The sequence below is a fragment of the Falco naumanni genome, chromosome Z (assembly GCF_017639655.2).
Source record: "Falco naumanni isolate bFalNau1 chromosome Z, bFalNau1.pat, whole genome shotgun sequence".
Lineage (NCBI taxonomy): Eukaryota > Metazoa > Chordata > Aves > Falconiformes > Falconidae > Falco > Falco naumanni.
In genome coordinates this window covers 73,454,801-73,475,314 of record NC_054080.1, presented here as the reverse complement: position 1 = coordinate 73,475,314, position 20,514 = coordinate 73,454,801, and the positions used below count along the sequence as shown (strand labels likewise).

The 20,514-nt window shown below is 40.7% G+C and overlaps 1 protein-coding gene across 2 annotated transcripts; it reads right to left on the bottom strand.

Annotated features, from left to right (window-relative positions):
- Window positions 1-1,531: 1,531 nt before the first annotated feature.
- On the bottom strand, window positions 1,532-16,541 carry C1QTNF3 (C1q and TNF related 3). 2 transcript variants are annotated; one of them, XM_040580465.1, is made up of 6 exons: window positions 16,216-16,541; window positions 11,176-11,287; window positions 8,404-8,558; window positions 4,703-4,832; window positions 3,141-3,240; window positions 1,532-1,700 (listed from the first exon to the last, which is right to left on the bottom strand). In XM_040580465.1, exons 1-6 carry the CDS (start codon window positions 16,501-16,503, stop codon window positions 1,541-1,543), a joined length of 945 nt encoding a protein of 314 aa, XP_040436399.1. In that variant the 5' UTR covers window positions 16,504-16,541; the 3' UTR covers window positions 1,532-1,540. The 2 variants fall into 2 exon arrangements, with proteins under 2 accessions (XP_040436399.1, XP_040436400.1); XM_040580466.1 differs by having other exon boundaries at window positions 16,420-16,541.
- Window positions 16,542-20,514: the final 3,973 nt, after the last annotated feature.

Genomic DNA, 20,514 nt, shown 5'->3' with positions numbered 1-20,514 from the left:
TTTTCTGTGTTTGATAGATAAAACTAAAAAAAATCACAAGGCATAATCATCAAGCATCAGCATGCATTTTTCATAAGGTGTGGTTTACATACACTAGGAATGTGTACAAGAACATACAAATTCATAGGGCAGATTTTGATTGGTTCACTCTATTGTTGCGCTACTGATGTCTGTATCAAATATAAAAGAACATCAAATAAATTTTTCCTAACCCCACCTACTTGTTATACATTAAAGGCAGGTAATGTCAGGTTAAAACTTAATGTGTGTTAAAATGTAATTTATATTTCATTAGATTGTGTGTGGAGAGCCAGAGTGAGCAGAAGACACAATCAGACTTCAGTATTGTCTTAGTATATTTGGTGCTGATTCCGATGAAAAGAAAATAGCAAGACAGAATTTCAGGTACCCGAATTTTGAAAAGCTGGCGGCAAATATTAATGTTGAAGAATGGCCCAATTTACTGTGACCAGAACTTCTGAGCCAGACAGCGTTTGCTTTCACCAGTTAAATATTGAACTGGGTAGCTGCTGCTTTGCCAGCCTGCAATGTCTTTTCCTGAAATACTAGTTCTTGGAAGGCTGCTAGGAAAACTTTATCAACAACTTCACTGTTAAGTAAATATGCAATATTCAAAGGTACGTCCTTCTGTAAGAGCTCCAAACTCCACAAAGCTTGTGTTTCTCTGTTTGTGCTGTTGACATATCCCAACTTCTCCAGTGTATATGCTTCTGCTTTGACACCTTGCATTCAGATACATCAGGTTTAAACAGTTTGAAGGCTAGAAGAAACATTACATTTCCCTTGCCTGATCCCCTGCACACTGTAGGCTAAATTACTTTAGCTTCAAGCTGCTGTAAGGCAAGAATTACTACTACTTTTTTTTTAAGAGAAAGAGAGTGAGCATAAATACATACTAAAAATCTATGAAATATGATACCAGATACATCTTCAGAGGTTTGAGATGGAAATGCAATAAACCTGAATCTTTGATAACTTTATTTTCACATTTTTTTTTCTTCTATTTGTAAAGTTCATCCTAGTCCAGTAAAAACTTCTTCCTTTAAATGTGGTCTCAGCTGAGCCTACTTATAATTCATTCAGGCCTGTTTCCATGATGCAAACTTAAATGAACATGTAATAAGAACTGAATAAGTGAACAGAAAAACGAGTCAATTGTTCAGTTCCTGGCATATACTTGACTAAAGTATATCTACAGACAAAACTCACTTTACTGTGCAAACTGCTCTCTAAATTATTTTAAATCCTTTTCCTTTGTTTTTCAGTCACTTTGGAGAAGAGAGCAATAGCAACATTTAACAATTCACTAGACATAACCCAGATGACAATACATCTGTGAATCTGTGTCAACTACCCAATTGATTCAGCTCACCTCTGAGACACAAATAGCAATGCATTGCATCAGAACAAGCCTTCTTGATTTTTCATTATTGTAACGCTATTCCACAGTCCAGAGAAAAATACCGGTTCCAAAAAAAGAAGTTTCCTCAGATAAACATCTATCAGGCTGTTTCTTTTTTTACTTGGTTTCAAAAAGAAGAAACCCAGCAAAGGTGGAGAAGCGTTGATGGTCCCCGTGGAGGGCTCCATTTCCCATTCGCAGCCAAACTTCATCTCCCTTGGCAAGTTTTAGGACTGCACTGTTCCCTGACGTGTCTGCTTTCCCTTTTGATTCATAGCTAAAGATGAATATTTTAACAAGTCAGCTTTTTGTTTCTCAACAATGATCAAGCAAACAACTTTCAAAAAGAATCCAAGAAAACACATTGTTATCCTAAGCAAAACTTTCTTGAAAGGCTTGCCAACACTTTTCCAGCTTTATGAGGAAATTTTGGCATCTTTCTGCATTTGATCTTCTGGTCAAATTTTGCACCTTACCTAATTGCATCATTTCCTCCCTTTCTGAAATTCTGGAATTTTAACTTATGTATTTTTTTCCAGTGCACATGAACAAATATGTTGTTTAAAATAAAACTGCTCATTCATCACAACACTCCAGATTTCCTCTGACGCTTTTTTCCTTGGATTCACACCAGCTAACTTTAAATGCCTCCAGGTCAGGAGTCTCATGTGAGCTGAGCCCCTGTGCTCCTAGCACAAGCAGAGGGCAGAGACAGGCAGCTCACTCCATCCTGACACCTTTCATTGGAATGCAGATGGGTTCAGTGGGCTAACCTTCTGGCTCTGCCTGAGTGTTGGTTTCCCTTCTTCCACCTGTTGCCCTTTCTGATACCAGTGCTTCAGGCGGAAAAAAAAAGACACTTTTTCCTTTTGCGGGAAAAATCTGTTGGGAATGAAGCACCTTTGGTGGTGCTTATGGTACAGGCTGTTGAGGAAACCTTGACAGCTTAAATGAACCTCGTATCATCTCAGTACCTAAAATCCGGTGTGATCAATCTAAGCTTTTGTGTCTGTTTATTCAGGCTCAGGGGATAAGCTTGGTTTTGGCATCAGACCCCTGGTTGATATTAAAGAAATAATATTCTCTTCAAACACATATCATTTCCAAATATCCATCTGGCTACAAGCTTTTTGACCTGGTTCTTATAGAAGTTGATAAACTCGAAACGGATCCTGTTCTTGATGATCCTCTAGCTAATATGAAGAGTATAGAAACTTTATATTCAAAATGTGCTAATGGTGACAAAGCCAGTAAATAGGGGACCATTGCTTCTAACTCGTCCTTACTACTGCAGTTGAAATGCTTTCCGTCTTTAAAGTAAATTGCTGTCCCCTGGTCTTTAACAAGACTGTAAGTAGTTGCTGAACACTTCAACATGCCCTTTCTCTGACAGGCAAAAAAAAGGATGAAGATATGGCTTAGCAGAATGGCAACACATTGGCACTGGACTGCAACCATGACTTGCAGTGCTAATTCCTTTCCCCTGAGTTTTGAGGAACTTGTTTTAATGCTGAATTTTAGGTGCAGGATCTGCGGCCAGCATCACCCAAATTTGCAAGCTGAGGAGGGTGAAATACAGTCTTTTTCTTTGTTGGTTATTTTACCCTGTAGAATTTCTTTAAAAAATGAACAATTTTGTGTTTCTTGAAATGTGAGCAGGCTATTACCTCTGTGCAAACATGTGTTTTGCATTAAAATGGCCTGGCTCTTCACTTACCTATATAAGCTGAAAACTGTGTTACCATTGTGCATCAGGTACACATACACTTCCTCCACATCTTCATGTTTCATCATATTGAAGGTGAAGAAATATACCCCTGAAAAGATTACCAAATACAATGTGTTTGCTTCATAGAGGGAGGTAGTCATGCTACAGATCTGTGCTTCTTACTCAGAAAACGTAATAGCTGAGGCACAATTACCTTCCAGTTGTTCAGTGAGTATTTTGCTTCCACTTACAGTGTGCCAATATCTGACTAATTTTAATTCTGCATATGGCAGGGGTTCTGCCCTGTACTGTTCAAGAGAAATGGCTCTATCTGAACATGGCAGGACCACTCACCCCTTTGTTCTCACTGAAAGGGAAATTTGTCAGAGGCTGAGCCTAGTGACCGCTCTCTCACCATTTTTTCATTACCTTCTCGCTCCTGCCCTCTCTTAGAGGGGCAGCCTCCAGGCCAGCCAGGGCTCAGCCACAGAGGCTGTCAAACAGCCACCACATTGCCCAGGTCAGGCAGGACATGAGTGGTTTTAGCAGCACTCACTGCTGTTCTCTTGGCCGTACGATGTGAACACTTTCTCTTCTTGCACAACACACCATTACCCTTTTTCTTTTTAGCTCTTTCTTGGTCTGAAAGGTGCCAACAATGTTGTCAGTGCAACCATGCCATGAGCTCTACAAGACTCCCCCAGGCAGGAAGACGAGCTCCTGGTTCCTGAAGTCTGTAGCATTGACCCTGCAATGGGAGCTTGGAGTTTGCATCAAAGTCATTAAATTATGACATATAAATATGTCAAAGTTTATTGACATCCATGTATACATTAACCTCAAAAGGAAGCAGCTGTGAGGACACACCTCTCATCACTTACACATCAGTAAGATGTGCTACAGCAAGCTCAGGGGGCCCGACTTTAACACCTTTTCCCATAGCTGTGAGTAAATGAATGGCAGGGTGAGAAAGGCCAAGTGAAGGAAGGTGGTTTCAGGCTTTGCTTCGACACGATTTTGGTTATGGCCCTGACTCCCCTGTCTCCTACTGTTCTTCCTGCACCACAGCTGCATAAGATGGGAGACTGATGCAGCTGAGAAATAACTCAGAAAAAACTGTAATACCTCATTTCCAGCCACCCATCTGCTACAGGCCAGCTCACAGCTGAACTGGCATGAGGGAAGATGGAGATGAAGAGAGCGGCTGGAGGCAGGAGGTGGAGGAGGCGACTGTGAAGCTGCTGCTGCAACATCAAGGACGTAGTTATCTTACTGCGGTGACTGAAGGGCTAAAGGTCACAAAGCAGCTGGTCCTGCTCCCTCCCCAGCTCTGGCCATGCCACCTCCTCCTGCCTTTGTGCCAGCACTAGTCTTGCTGGCTGGCCGTGCCTCTCTTGGCTTGCTCAGTTTCCAGTTTCATTTTTCCTGAAAGTAGGTATCAAGAGCTATGCAGAGTGAGTCTCATCAGTGCCTTGTGCAAAGGCAGTTAACTAGTCTGTCATCATTATTGACCATACTTCTCTCTATCTCTATCTCCCAGAATTGCATTTTTTTGGTTTGCAAACACTTACCATTCACTGGAGCACCAAATCTCCCAGTCATGACATCAAAAAAATTCCCAACGTTGGTTTCAACACTACTGAAGATGATCCCACTGTTCTGGTTGCTGAAGTGAGTAGCCATGGAAGCCATGAATGCGACCTGCAAAAGTTCAGTCCTTACTCAGGCAGTCATTCACAAAATGCACATGTGTACAAGAATCAGCTACAGAATTTTTTCTTGTATTTGTGGTCTGTTTATTTTACTGACAGAGATGTTCTTCTAGGGCCTGCTCCAAGGCCATTAAACTCCAGTAACAAAACTCCCATTGAATGAAACTGGAAGAGGACTAGGCTTCTTGCATTCAATTGGACTATTCATGACTGTAAAAGTAAGTGTATGGGCAAGTGTTTGCAGGTCAGGACCTTCGTTTGGGGTTTTATTTACTGTTAAGTCTGTCTAGAATGATGCAACAGAAAACTGGTATTAAAATGGATGGTGTTTCCAACAAAAGTGATTTAATTTGTTTTTATATATTCCCCAATGCATTTAGACTGGCTATTGCTTTTATGAGAATGTGTGAAATAAATAAAGCTCAGTAAAATCCACATACATTACTGCTTCTTGCTAACTACTTTCAGAGATACAGTAACCCTTTTTATTAGAGGTCGTCTAGAAGTACAGTTGCTGGGATTCAACCTTCAGTGATTTATGTCTCTTAGCAGTTGCCCTGTACCCTCATTCATGACAACAGAGGGTGGCAGAGACCAGAAGAGGAAACAGAGAAAGTGAAAACTGTGCTTCAGCTTCGTGTTACGCTTCTTGCAGTGAGATATATTGGCCGCGGAAAATGTTTCATAGGATGCTGTGCAAAACCTCCCACACTGGAGAATTCAGATTACCCTCAGCAAGACACCAGGGAATGACCCTGCCAACTTGGTGGGCAGGGAAGGGGTTGGTCTCTTCTGTGAGTCTAGTATCCTCCCAGCTCACTGCTGGTAAAGGGGGTACAGATGGAATTGCACCTGGATGCCTGCCAGAAGGTCACAGAGTGACTTGGCACTTTATCTCTCCCTCAACTTCTTTGGTGAGAAGTGTTCAATTACAGTTTTTATTTCCCCTCACAAAAACGACATTTGTCATGAGATTCCAGCTATACTGGTATTAAAAAAAAGCCACACCAAACTTCTTTTGATTCCAGATCCAAACAAGAAAAAAATCAAAACAGGCAAAATCAAATGCAAGCAGCGGTCCAACAATGCAAATCATTAGCCATCTGCTCAGAAATTTGAGGAGCTCCAGATGTGAGCTGAAAGCTTGGGCTGATTTTCCTTGTCCCTGCATGGATGCATTTTCTATGAAGGCAAATTGTTAACGTCTTGCTTCTCAGCCAGGATCACATCGAAGTTCATCATGTGTTAAAGGAAAGCAGCTGCAAGGAATTACTGCTTTTTGTCTAGATTCCATTTCACATTCTCTCTGACCCCAAGCTACTTTTCTCGGGCTGATCAGAAGAGTTGGAAAAAGTGTCCTTTTACCCTAGGTCTCATTTTGGAGTAGCAGATCAACATGGACATGCGAGGTCTTTCAAAATAATCTTGTATTTAAACCAGTAGTGTATTTGAGAGTGTTTTCTCCTCTACCTAACCCCACTCTAAAATTCCTAAGCACTATGCTAATGAGAAATGATATGCTATACTGTGTGAAGAATGTTTAAACACATCTGTTAAAACCAGTGACAGAATTTACTTGGAAATAGGTATTGCAATATGAACTTCTTTTGTTCATCCTCTGCCGTTATTCAGTTTTTATTTAAATTACTACCATGGTCTTTATGTAAGAAAAAATTGCTGATAGCTTATTTTAAAATGGCAAAAGGATTTATGTGGAATGTAATTACAGCAAATATGTTTTTAAGACTTCAGCTGTAATGTTAATTCCAGTTAGTTCTTCAAGAATACTAAAAAAAATCTGCTTTATTACAGAAGTCCGGTAATTTTGAAAACTGTTTTCATTGTGAATTTTATTCTGTGCAATTATCTCATCTTCATGCAACGCAGGGTGGAGAACTCAAACATACACAATGCAAAGAAACCCAAAGTCATTTTCCCACACTGCAGACATTGGTTGTGCTCTTGATTTTTCTGTTAATTTGCATGACTTTTATGAGGATATAAAACATACAGGAATGACAGTTATTGGGAAACAGTACCGTTCAGTTAAAAGGTGTAGATCTGTAAGTAGATGAGGACTTCAGTTTTCCACATGGTCAGAGGGTTTGAAACTGGGATTTCTTTTCGCGCATATTTGCTAAATACCATTTTGTCCCTTCAGTGGTGAGCTTGGTTTGGGAGTATGAATCAGGTCAAGACTAAGACACTTCCATTAAAGTGTGTGTGTGTGACTGAGGATGTAAACTCCTTTATAGTTTCTGGAGATCTACATACTATGCGGTGTCTGAAGTCCCATATACCCAAAAGCAGCAGTGACTGTCAGATTAAGCTGACTTGCTCTTCTAGGTCCTCAGTAATCATAATGGGAGCATAGATGCTCACCTCACACGTAGACTCTCTGGAGCTGAATCTGGCTGCAATCACTTGCCCATATAAATACTTCTGGTGCCACCTGAAGTGCTTTAGGATTCCCCCACAAAGGGCTGGCTCCCTACAGGAGCCCCTTCCACAGCGGCAGCTGGAGACTAGGAGCGATACATCTCAAAGGCTTACCATGCATTTAAATCTTGCCTTTAGCACCTTAGCTGCGCTACATCCCAGAGGTAGTCAACTCTTCCTGCTGTTGCAGATGAACTGCACATACATTGCTACACTGCGCCATACAGTGTAGACAACTCTTTTACATCTTCTTTGCAATGGCAGCCAAGGGTCTCATTTATCCAAGTCCCATTTACTTTTGCTTGCCTTAGGAACAGGACTACACCGTATTTCTGCTGTACTGCAGGTATATATAGAGAGACACATATAAGGTCTCTCGTAAGGACATCTTCCAGTTTCCTGGGACACAAAGAAGCTCTAATGCAAAAGCTGTGGGACTATGCCCAAACAACTACATACCATCCCTCAGCAGAACCTTTCAGCTCAGGTTTGAACCCATGTTTTTATGCTGATCTGGCTTTTGGGTAGTTCATTCACAGGCAGAACCTACATGCTTCTCAACATATTTAAGGTATCTGGACATACAAAACCATAGATAGCTACTGAGGGGTATTTTTCAAAACCCAAGGACTTCTGTCTGCACTGAAGTTTTGACCCCATAATTTGGGGAGTTGGATACATATGCTTCTGAGAATCTCAGAAAGCCTGATTGACCTGAGAAGCATGGGCCTGAGTGATTCCTCTACTCTTTCCATGTGCCATAGGAGATGCAGTTATGTATTTGCAGCTGGATAGAAAAATTATAGTCCTTGCTATTGTCCTTTAATGACCCAGACACGGGCTCTCTGACCTAAAAGGGAACCATGTATCTTTCTTCCTGCCCATTTCCCAGCTGGATTTTTACTCTAAAAAAAAGATTAAACCCCAGTGTCTTTTTTTTCCAGGAAGATCTGGCAAAGCACATTTTTCAGTCATGACAAAGACTACATATGTCTTTCACTGTATTAATTTACAGGCAGATTTTCTTCTTAAGTATATCACAGTAGTTAGGTGCTGTTTTTCAGAGAAGAAAACCATAACCTGAGAACTGCTGCAGCCAACACAAGTCAGAGATTTTGTACCTGTAGCTCTGGGGGAATCCCAGGGTAACCCTTTTCGCCTTTGGGTCCATGATGGCCACGCTCACCCCTCGGTCCCATATCTCCTTTGTCTCCTTTCTCACCTTTGGCTCCTTCCTGGCCAGTTGCTCCATTATTTCCATTGTTTCCATGATTTCCTTAAAGGAAACAGAGCTTTCTGTTTAACTTAAATAACTTCATATAATACATTTTAACAGAGGACTGTGATAGCGTCCTTTTCCACCAGTTTGCAACACATGGAGTTTTCAGTACCATAAAAACCAGACTGAGCTGCAACGGATAAGAAACAGCTGTGTGGTTAAGCTGAAGGTGAAGGTTTTGATGACGTAGATTGATGTTTCAGAGTTAACCCTCATGCTGTCTGGGTGTTGCTGTACAAACTGGGTGTTGCTGTACAGACTGATGTCTGAAGTCATCGCATTGTTGGGGAGATGTGCAAGGACAAGATCTCAGTGGATGTGTGGCTCAAAGAAAGTGAAAGCCACTGACTTGACACATACCAGATAGCCTGCGTAAGCACTCTTGATTTCCCTTTTGTGTAAAAACTTATATACTGATAATTTAAGTTAATTAGGATAGGATAAGATAATTTTGAATAATTTTGAATAACATTTTGCTAACTTTAAAACATGTCTACACAAATGAAGAATGGCTGTAGCCTTAAACTAACCAAATGACCCATCTGTGCCAAAAATGGGAGACTGTGCATTCTCAGGGTGCTGGTTAGCTTGAAGGGGTTGATCGATTGCATGTTCCTAGATTTAAAGAAAGACAAAATTTTTATAATGAAACTTTTCTGAGGTGGCTTCTTGTAAAAAGGGTCAGTATAAAAACATATACCTGCATCTGCAGTATTACTTACTTCCTGATATTTACTGAGGAAATTACTAAGCAAATGTCTATGTGACTAACGAAATTTTAAAGTTGGCTAGAATTACTGAGCAATTATTATGCCCATCTGAAGCAAAAGACTGACCTTTCAATTAATTACTTAGGGATTAATTAGTGTCATCATTGTTCTATTTCTGCCTAAACTGAAGTGAGATTCTTTGCCACTCTGCTTGTTCTCTGATTAGTCACCTTGGTTATGGTTACTAGTTGCTCTGGTAATTCAGAAGAAGAATGGTGTTTGAGACCAAATCTAATGATTAAGTGATTCTTCAGAATTTCTGTAGCGGGAAAAAGGTTTACTTCAAACAAGGAAGCTAAATGGTGGAAGAAACTAAGCAGTTTTTTGTTTGCATAAAGAAATCAATAACTCTTTAAAAATAACAAGAATGATCCCTCATGTAAAGCCAGAACTGCTTCTCTACCAGTTCGGAACAGAAGTCTGCAAGCAACTTTTCATTCAATCAAGGGAAAAGCAGCTGTTGTAATTCCCCTTATGGCACAACAATATGAAATGCCGCAGATGAAGGAGACAGACAGATCCCAGGGTGCAGAATGTTGCTGTCACCCATACATTTGTGGCATCCTGTACTGACAAGACAGTGTGACTGAGACACATCCTCACATGAGGAAAGGGCAAAGCTGGGGCTGGGCGGTGTCCCAGTATGTCCACTGCTGCCTTGAAAGTGTGGGTCTAAACCAAAACTATGTCCTGCTTCTAAGAAGCCAACAATTTATTAATCCATAATGCAATATTTCTGCACAAGAGGACACACTGTTAGATTTCTCTTACTTCTGTAATGGTCATAGCTATTTTTATAAAGGGTTGATGCATGAATAGCTCACAGCACACTAGTACCAAATATGCCTATGACCTTATTTTGCCTAATTTCCAAAATACGTCGAAGTAACAATTTATTTCAATATATTTCCAACTGAACTAGTTCTTGAAACATTTCATTCAGGTTTAACTTCAAAACTCAGATTTAACTTCATAACAGTGAGATTGAACTGTTACTGTTAACTGTTTCCACCCAAAAATCACTACATTAAATTTTTTGGTGTATGGTTGTCTGTAATGTCTGTTACTGTCAGTACCTTTGTGACACAGAAGGATTATGAAATTGCATTTTTATTGTGATAACAGAAGACGTAAGCTTTTGAAGGTGAGACAAATCTGTCAGTCAGTGACATGTTCATTTAAGGTATATGTCCACTTTAGTAATGATGATTTCCAAATCCCTGGAGGTAGCTGCTGTAACAAATTTAGACCAACATGCTCCTCTTTTTCCGTACCAGTTACCAGATCGAAGTATACCCTTTTCTCATGTATCATATTCTTCTCTTTGCCTTTTTAATGGGGGTGAGGGGATGGTTGAAGGTACTTTTTATTATGGAAGACAAGAAGAAAGAAGGAAAAGAAGACATTCCAGTGAGAGAATAAAAGCATGTGTTTCTCTGTAAAATATCAGCTAGCAGTGTGCTAGATGGAAAAAAGCTCCTGGAAACACTACACAGTAGCATAGCTGGATATTCAAAGGTGATCGCAGTAATCAACTCCAGGGAGCAAGTTCTTCCAACTTTAATGGAAGCTTCATGCTGCTTTAAGAAGATAGACCAATTTGCCCTAGAAATGTAATAAGGTTACTTTCCATATAAATTTCTGAAAGCTGAATTTTAATAACAAATGGGTTTTCACTGGAAAAGACATTAGAGTCTAACTGAAAATCTCTGTCTCCCCAGAAATTATAGAAAAACTTTTTGCTGAACCTGTCACCAAATACTGATGTCTGGACCAATCTCAGATATTTCATAGAATAGCCTGTAATTAGACTGATGAAAAAATGAATTAAACTTCATCCTCACCTGGCATCCCAGGGGGCCCAGGAGGTCCTGGGGGCCCTTGGTAGAGTCGAACTCCAAAGTCACCACGGCAGCAGGAACTGCAGTCTGGATTCTGTGGTCCGGTTTGTGGGGGCTAAGTGCACAAAAATAAGCTTTAAGTAGCTCATTCATGGAGGGCATCAATCATATACATGTTGATTATGGGGTCTTCATTATATATTCTCTGTTATATATTTCATAAGTTTTCAAAACACTTCTTATCTGAGCTGAAATCTCCCATACTTGGGTCATCCCTGAAGATGTTATTTTTGCAAAATTTAACGGAGTAGCTCTTCCAGTGTTCTAAGAACTATATGAATATTAAAAAGCAGCTTGTCCCATCAGATAATGAGGGTTTTGAAAATAAAATAATACCAAGTAATGAAAGTTAGATGAATATTTCAGTTAGGTTCCTATCCGGCTTTTTTTTGATCTCGTATTTCAGTTGACCTGTGTTGACAAACAAGCCTATGTACAACAAATGGTAGGACACAAGGGACTTCATTTGACCTTCAGCAATGAACTACCCTCCACTAAAAGTAATGAAAACTGCGCTGAACCACCTGAAGGAGATATTAAAAAATGTCTGTGCAGCATATTCCTGTTCATGGCTCCAGACTTGTATGTTTACAGGCTACTAAGTTGGGATAACTTAAAACAAGTGCCAAGATACATGACAAAAATTTGAACTGATCACAACACCTGGTACTAGGGGCATTTGAGTGTTTGTAGTTGAGTGCGTACAACTAGGAAAACCAATTTATATGCTGAAACTAATATAGCAGCATAAATAAACTAAAAGGTTTATTACACACAGCTCAGCTACTGTAAAAATAGTCTGATAATAGTTTAGTTGCAGTACTTTTCTGTATTATTTTATTTATACTAATGGTATCTCATTCAGTCCTGGCTTGACTTCATAACTAGGCTCTTGGGATGGTTTAGCAGTCACAAATCTTCTGATGGGTCAGCTGAGGTAGAGGTCCAGGGTTTGATTTTATTACTCTACCTCCTTCTCATTTCTCCCTCTTTGTTTCTTTTCCCCCTACAATTCTTTGCTATTATCCTGAGGTGCAGGTCTGCAGTTCTTAAATTGTCGGGGATGGGGGGGGGAATAGTTACACCAATCCAACTACTACTTTTCTCTAATCATTCTACTATTTATCTTCTTTGTCTTTGTTTCCACTCATCTTTATCATCCTCAAATTACTTGCCTAATGCAGACCTACTGGTTTAACGGCAGCAATCGAGCCTCTGGTGGGATGGCAGCTGCCAAATGAACATGCAGATGTACTGCATTCCTGCCCTCAAGGTCATCAACTGGCTTGATCTGAAACACTAAAGCTTTCTGCCCACGTTTTGGACAATACCAAGCACACTCAGAATTCATTAATTTCAAGAGGCTTGGGTGTTTATGTTTGCGGATACAGAAAACCCCTTTCATGCCACTGAAATACTGCAACTCCTCCGATAGGATGGAAACATGTCCTTTACAGCTGGAACCACCGAAGGTGGAGCTACCATGGGAATAAAGACTGACCTGACAGCTCAACAAATATGCTTCACATTCAGAGAGTTATGGAAATGTTAGGACTTGTCAATGGGCAGAAGGACCTCATATTTATGGGGTTTGGTCAATACTATGATTTTTACCTTATTTCTGGATAAGGTCTGTACTTCATGAGAAAAATTAGTTCTGCTTGTTGGACTGCCTGTTCCTGGAGAACCTGTATGTATCTTTCTTGCTGCTTTATCTCTCCTAGCTGTTAGGAAAAACATAACTGACAATCACCAGACATGCTGTTTAAAGCTTCCTAATGTGAGGGAAGAGTAGCCCTGCTTTCAGCTCATTTTCAGTCCTTGAAGGGGAGCCAAATACAAGACTGGAATTGCTCAAGCATTTTTCACCACCTGAAATGCTGATGTTGAGCATTGCACTGAGGTTAAAATCTCCAGCTCCTTTTTGATAGTGCTTCATATCCATGTTAAATGTGAAGACAAACTATATACATAACTGCAAAGAGCAAGTAAGTCATATCAGCCTTGAAACATCCAAAAACTTAGAATTGTGGACTTGTAGGTAAGTGACAGCATGAATCCAGCAAACTGGACTACATGTGAGACTCTCTTTGTGCAGGTATGATTTGTCTTTTTTACCCAACACTGCAATCCTGAACGATGTTATTCGCTAACCAGCTACGTTATCATGAAATAGCTACTAGTGTTGGTCATAACCAAATGCTATTTGGCATTACCTCTCAAAAAGCTCAGCAGGTTATTATGTGTGAAGTGAGGCAAGTCCTGCCAACTTGGTTGTATGAGAACAGTTCCACTGACTTCAAAATAACTACTCACACGAGTCATAAAGTAGTATTGACTTATCTTTACTAATCCTTTGACTAGGAGGAAAAAAATGTTCACAGTCAGCTGCCAAGAACAATAAATATTCAAGATATTCTTTTAATCTCTAAAACCAGAGAACTTCATGAAGAGTACATTTAAAGGAAAAACCCGTTCCTAAAGCAAAAATACACTCAAATGGGACAGAGTTTAATTACAACCTACTTGCCTATGTAGACATTAACACATAAATTTTAGTATGCAATGAATTTTTGGCATTGCTTTCAGGACATGAATATGATTTAGAAGCTTGAGAAATGCATCTGCCACATTGATATCGTAATACAGATAGGAAACTGGAAATATTCCTGAGGCTATTCACATAATTTCATATGATTTAGTATGTAGGAGGCAGTTGTAGGCAACCAATGGTCTATAAAATTCCCTTAACTTACAGCTGTGAACGAATCATAGTTGGAGACCCAGCCCTTTTTTCACTTCATGGTTAATTTTATGAGTGTCCATTATATTGTCTAAGAAAATATAGAGGACAAGTAATGTACATCCACTGTTCTTGGCTTCCATTCTGAATGCAAAATAGCATGTCTCTGTGGGCACTAAGGCCCTCATACCCCTTCCCTTGCAAAGAATTAAACAAACCCAGATTGCCAAGTTTCAAGGTAACATGCCAGTAGGTTGAGGGGTACCTGAAAGTTTTCAAAGAGCAACCTGAAAAGGAAGAATGTGTCTGGTGTAACTATCCCCAGTCACTAAGATTTTTTGTGCTTGAGAAATGCACATTGTGTTTTATGTAAGTTACCAGCAGCCTGGAAATTGACCTTGTACCTACTGCAGCGAAGGCGAATGATGTTGTCTCTATTCCGCAGCAGGGAACGGGACCATTAAAACACTAGCAAGAGAGTGAAATTCTCTAGCCGGAGCCAAGATAATCAAGAAAGCAGGGACTTAGGTATGAAACAGTTTTCAGATAGCTCAAGGGGAAGAGAGGTGTTTCCCATGAATTGAAACATGTTGGTGCCACCTTTCTTCCTCCTCTACCTGGAAATTCCTGGAGTCTTGGCAATGGAAAATACCTATTGCGTCAGCCACTCTGTGATGGATTATCCCTGTCATGCATCTCCTAGTGCTCCATTTCATTTCAGTCAGGCAAAAATTGCATCATTTCCCCAGCAAAGATTGCTTCTTAGAGAGGGTCTGGCAGGTAAATGGCTGCCATCAGTTGTGCTCAGACTTGCCAGTCTCAGTTTTAATCTCACAGCCTTTTTGCCCAGCAGAGGACTCCAAAAGTGTTGCATTAAACTCTCTGAGAGACACATGCACCCCAAAAACAGTGACACTTTCTGTTGTGATTTCATATTAAGTGCTGCATTATCTGAAATTATGTTGAGTTAAAGGGGAATCTTTTTTAACTACCAGTAATACATGGTCTGTAGTATGCAGCTGCACAGTTCTCTCCGCAGTAAAGAGTTACACACACACTACGTGGCTCATTGGACTATGTACCTCGTGGGTTACACTGTTTATATAGTGCAAGTGCAATTTAACATATCTACAGTTAAATATCTATTTTGCTGTGTCCACTGGAGGAACATACAACTCTTGCCCAAGAAATATGAAATGCAAAGATCTATAAAATTTAAACACAGTGCATTAAACCTATTGCCATACTTGGATGTGTTTCAGTTCTTCAAGCCTAAGATAGAATTAAAATCAGATCTCTTTTCTGCTTATCATGAAGCAGGTTACTATTCAACACTTATCTGCATGTCCATGATTTTTGGAATTCAAAATATCATAGTTTGATCTGAAAGAGTTTCAAATAACAAATGACAAAAGGTGAACTATACAGGACTCAAACATTTGTATCAGCAATAGGAACAAAACACTCATGTTCTTCTTGTTTCTAAAAAACATCCATCAACAAAAACTGAATTTGAGTGGAATTTTGGTTTGCATAGTGCTAGAAAAAGCTTCATCTTCTGCCCTTAGATTTTTCCTTTTAGATTTCAACTGCAATATTTTATGTATAACCAAATAATGCTATTTTCCCTTTGCTGTGAGCTAATGACTGTAATTCCTGAAATGCCATGAGATTCACAGCTTAAAACACAGATACTACAGATGATTTAGAGTTTCATTATGAGTCTTTTTTCTCTGAAACTGTCAAGTTAACATATATTATTAAATCTACTTTGAACACTCAGAATTCCATTGTCTCAAGCTCAAAAAATATACTTCATATAAAAAAATTTCAAGTAAAGTTATCCTCTGATAACAGTCTTTCCAAATACCTCTAGAAATTCTGTACTTTTCCTTCACATCCAGATGAGTTTACAGAATCTAAAACTTCTAAAACTTTAATGTATTAAATAAGGAATACCTTGACATAATTAAGAGACTATAGACCAGAACACATGATTGTACAAGTTCACAGTTTCAGCAAAATAAGGGGCTTCTGTTTATGTTGAAACCAGTGACCCCAACCACTGCTGGTTCTACCAGCTCATTAAAAGATCCTATAAAGCAACCCAGCAGGATACAGACCAATACACAGCTGTAATAAAAATTATTTCATCAATAAATCACTAATAATCTTAGCAAAAAAAAAATAAAATATCTCATTAGCTTTAAAGATATCTTTAGAAGATTAATTCAGAGTACCTGGACTCTGTCTGAGGTAGTCAGTTCTACATCATCTACCTCTGGTCTCAGGACTTTTTGGTCTGCAGAAGTGCTATTATCAGCAGTCCACTCTATAAGTTGACTCCGCTGTTTCAATATTTCCCTGCTTCTGGAACCTTTATGGCCAGTCTGGTGGTGACTTTGCAATACTTTGGCCACTGGTTTATAAGATCTTCTGCTCACCTCCATGTATTCTTCTTGACACAGGCAAAATGGAAGAAAAAATAAAGCCAGAAGGTGCCAGCTGATGAAATCCTTCTCTGCCATGTTATTCAAAATTTTTCAGGACTTCAGCAAATGCCTTGCAGGAGGAGAACCTCTTTGCTGCACCAGGAGTTATGTGGTCCTTTCAGCTTTTCCACTAGTAAGCCTGGCACTGAGACCAGTACCAGGTTTTATACGGTTGTGTGCAATAAATAAAACTAAAAATGCCAAAGTGACAGGATCCTTCATCCAAAATCAGTCATGCTCCTTTAAACAAACCAGGCATTATTCACCACTTCACCACCACAAGGAAAATTGATTTGTATGCTGGAAATGACCACAGCATTTAACGGACTCCCGTGGTTCCTATTTGGGGGCATTAAAAAATGTAGCACCTTTTCTTTGGCATGTTTTTGTTTAAGTGTGAAAAAATGTGATGGAAATGGAGAACATGTGGCTAATGGCTTACGCTTCTTGATTAGACATGGAAAGCCTGTGAATTCACACTCTTAAATGTCTTTTGGACACAGTCACCTTCCTTATTTGCCAGGAAATTCATACACACAACTGCGTCAGCCCAGTCCGAAAAATCCTTCCAAGAGCAATTAGGAAACAAAAGCACAAGAGGAGCTTTTGCATATGATCCTGACCCAATGGCTGTTTCTGACTATGGTTTTCATTCACTAAAAGAAAAATATTGAGTTTCTGTCAGTTGGCCAACGGTGGAAGGAGACTGGGTAAGCAGCTCTGAAAAACTGGGTTGAATTCAGATTCACAGAGCCCCATTTCTCAGCATCACTTCAGCCTACTCAGCCAGGCAGTATTTTTTCCCTGGAGTTCCTAGTGTTTTCCTAAATGTAACTGCCAAACCAAGTTTTACATCTTCACTGCCAAGTAAATATAAATTTACCAGGGGCTTATTTCAGACTAAAAGAATACAATTATATATGTATAATAATATCCTTACTGTATTTTTTGAACCACCCACCAGTATCCTCTAGAAAGCCACAACTGCAGAGTGCAGCTCTGCAAATGCATACACATCCACACACATGCCCAACCTTCCCAGGAGCAAGTAGCTCCTTGGCCTGTGAGAAATGCTACACCGGTACATAGCTACAACAGTACAGGGGGCAGGGGTCCCAGGGAACAATCCCTGGCCCTGCAGTGTGATGGACTGTCTCATACTGAAGTTGTTCAATGCTGACCACGCTGCTTAGCATTGGGCTGGGGCTTCCCTGCGACCTCTGGGGTGCCCTGTGGCCCTAAATTATCCCAATTTATTATTTTGTTTGTTTGTTTATTTTTCCTTCCTGTTCAGTTGCCTGATGATATGTGAGGGTTGTGGTGCAGGGTATGTTTTTAGAGCACAAGGCTAAGGTTGCATGTCCGAGGATGGGATGTGATGGAATTGGGAGCACCAGGAGCCTGTTGGTATGGTGGTGAACGTTCCATCCATCCAGAAGGTCATCTCCGAAGCTAACAATCCACAGATATCACCCAGGCTTAATTTTGAGGACGTAAAGAGTAGACTCCAAAAGACATCCTGGGAACAAACCAGGATGTGACCAACTGGAAGGTCAAGACCCACCAGTGAAATGAGGTGCCAAGTTATTTGTAACGTAAAAAGCCTTCAGTATACCAGCATGCCGCGGCAGCGAAGCCTAACGCCGCAGGCGCTGCTAAGCAAGGGAAATTACTTACACCTGCTAAAACACCCCAGCTTTATTCATTGCAGCTGCAAGGGGCATCCATCACGTCTCTTCGCTCCCTGGCATATTACTGAGGTGGGGGTGAGGTATGGAGCGTGTGAAGAGATTAAGCCTCATCTTAATCTTTGTGAAGTCATAGGAAATCCTGGGTTTGACCCTGGGTAAGGGGAATAAGGCTCAAGCAGCACGGCTTTTGAAAGAGGCTGTGGGTCTCCTGTCTAAATGGAATATGGGCCTAGAGAGAGATCTGTGATGTGAAGGCTGTTACTTCAGACCTTTGTAGGTGCTGGGAGGGATGCACAGCTGATGGTTGCTGAACGGTGGTGAGAAAGCACTCTGGTTTGCATTCAGATCCATGGGAGACATCAGGGCAAGTCACATCGTGCGAGGAGGCACTGGCTGGAGGTGCAGTGGAGAGGGGTGATCAGTGCTCAGTTGGGGTGCATCTGCTGGTGGCACAAGTGTTGGCCCATACCCAGCCACTTGCCTCAGTAATTCCCCATTTAACAGCCCACAGGGAGGAGCGTGGGGCTGCACCGTTCCCCCAGAAAGGCAGTGCCAGCCCCCACGGACATGTGGGGTCTGGGCTGGGCCAGCACAGGGGCAGTGCCCGGGGCTACTGGGAGTGAAGGCAGGCAAGGGCAGGTCTTCCCTGTTTCTCCTTCTCCACTGGCCAAGCGTGGTGTAGGAGCAGAGACTCAGCTGCTGTGGGCTCAGTGTTCCTCCTGAGGACAAACACGACCTGCTGCCTGCAGCACCCCAGTTGTTCCAGCCCCAGGAACAGTGGTGGCTCTTGGTTATCTCAGCCCACAGGCCTGCTAGACAGAGCTGTGCCTCCTTGCTTCATGATTTTGTTGTATTTATCTCCCTTATTTTGAAGCTCTAATGGCAAGAATCTTAATGCAATTTGTGTGAAATCTTGGATCCCCAATCCAGATGTTCAAGATCATTGGATAACACTTCATAGATTAACTCTTGAGCTTTATTTCAATATATAAATATCAATAAACTAAATAACCTCACAGAACAGGCTTTTTAGCCTATGCTTTATGAAATCTTGTTTATAAATCCTGAAATCCTGAAAATCCTGTTTATAAATAAAAGCAAATATTCCAGGTATTTCACTGGGCAAGGAGAGATGGAATGGAACTTACCAGAGAGCAAAGCAGGACTTCTGAAAACACAGTTCCAGATTTTGGAAGCTGCTACCACCAAGATGGGGTTTCTTTTTCAAGTAGAGAGGATTTTCTTGGTAGCAAGGGAGTTTGAAAACCCTGGACTTTGTAAAATTGGGAATGACTCAGAGACAAACATTAATTTATCTTGGCACTTAATAATTCAATTCAGCAAGTGCTGGGATAGCACTGATGTTTTCAGCTGCCTTTAGGGCTTTCATGGCTTTCCAAACTCGGTTCCAGGAGCTTCCTGTGGCAAATGTTTCTAACGTGAGTAATGAACATCCACAGCACCCATGTCCCAAAGGGAGGAGGAGCAGAACCAAAGAGATTTTGGCTTCAAAACCCCCATCTATCATTTCACGCAAAAGCTGAAACAAGCATGTTTCCTGGCAGCCATCAGAAAGAAGAAAGACTCCCTTCCTCACTTTCTAATAGAGTCCACCTGGTTCCTAGCCATCACCGCTCTGGTGGTTTGACGTTAAACACATTTTTTGGTCCAAATTAATTATAGAGTTTAGACTTTGCTCTTTTATTACCAATCTTTTGAACAGAATCCCATCTGCAGAAATCTTTGCTGTCCATTTTTCTCCTCTGTGCCTCAGCAAGGAATAGCTGGCCCACAAAATCACCACCTACAGGCAGAAATTTTGGACTTAGAAGTAAAAAACAATGGAGGAACCGATTCTGATTCTCCATTCTTGATGTTCGAATGGTCAAATACACCTATCAAAACGTGTGAGCTGAATCTAAAATAATAGGATATCAAAATAGCAGTGTCATCAACTATGTACTGGAATAAAAGACTGAAAATGCTTCATGCTGAGAAGAACAGATCCCACTGATTTGAAGATGAGAAAAGGACAGACCTAAGAGGTTTGGTTTTGCTTTTAGTTGCAGGAGTGCTGACAGAGAGAATAAAAATCTGATCCCCCTCCCTACCTCTTGGCTGTGTGTTTGCACACCCAGTATCACCCTTCCAGCCTTTGCCAGCTGAGCTCCAGCATCCAGCACAGCCATAATTACTGTTCCCCTGTTGGTCTCTGGCAGCAGGATATGCCTTTATCTGGTAATCAGCATTTTAAGATGAACTGAAGCACACGGATTTGTTTCTGTCAGATAACAAGATATCAGCTAAAATGCAACAACTGCTGGGTCAAAGCTGTTTCCCACCTCTCTGCAAACAA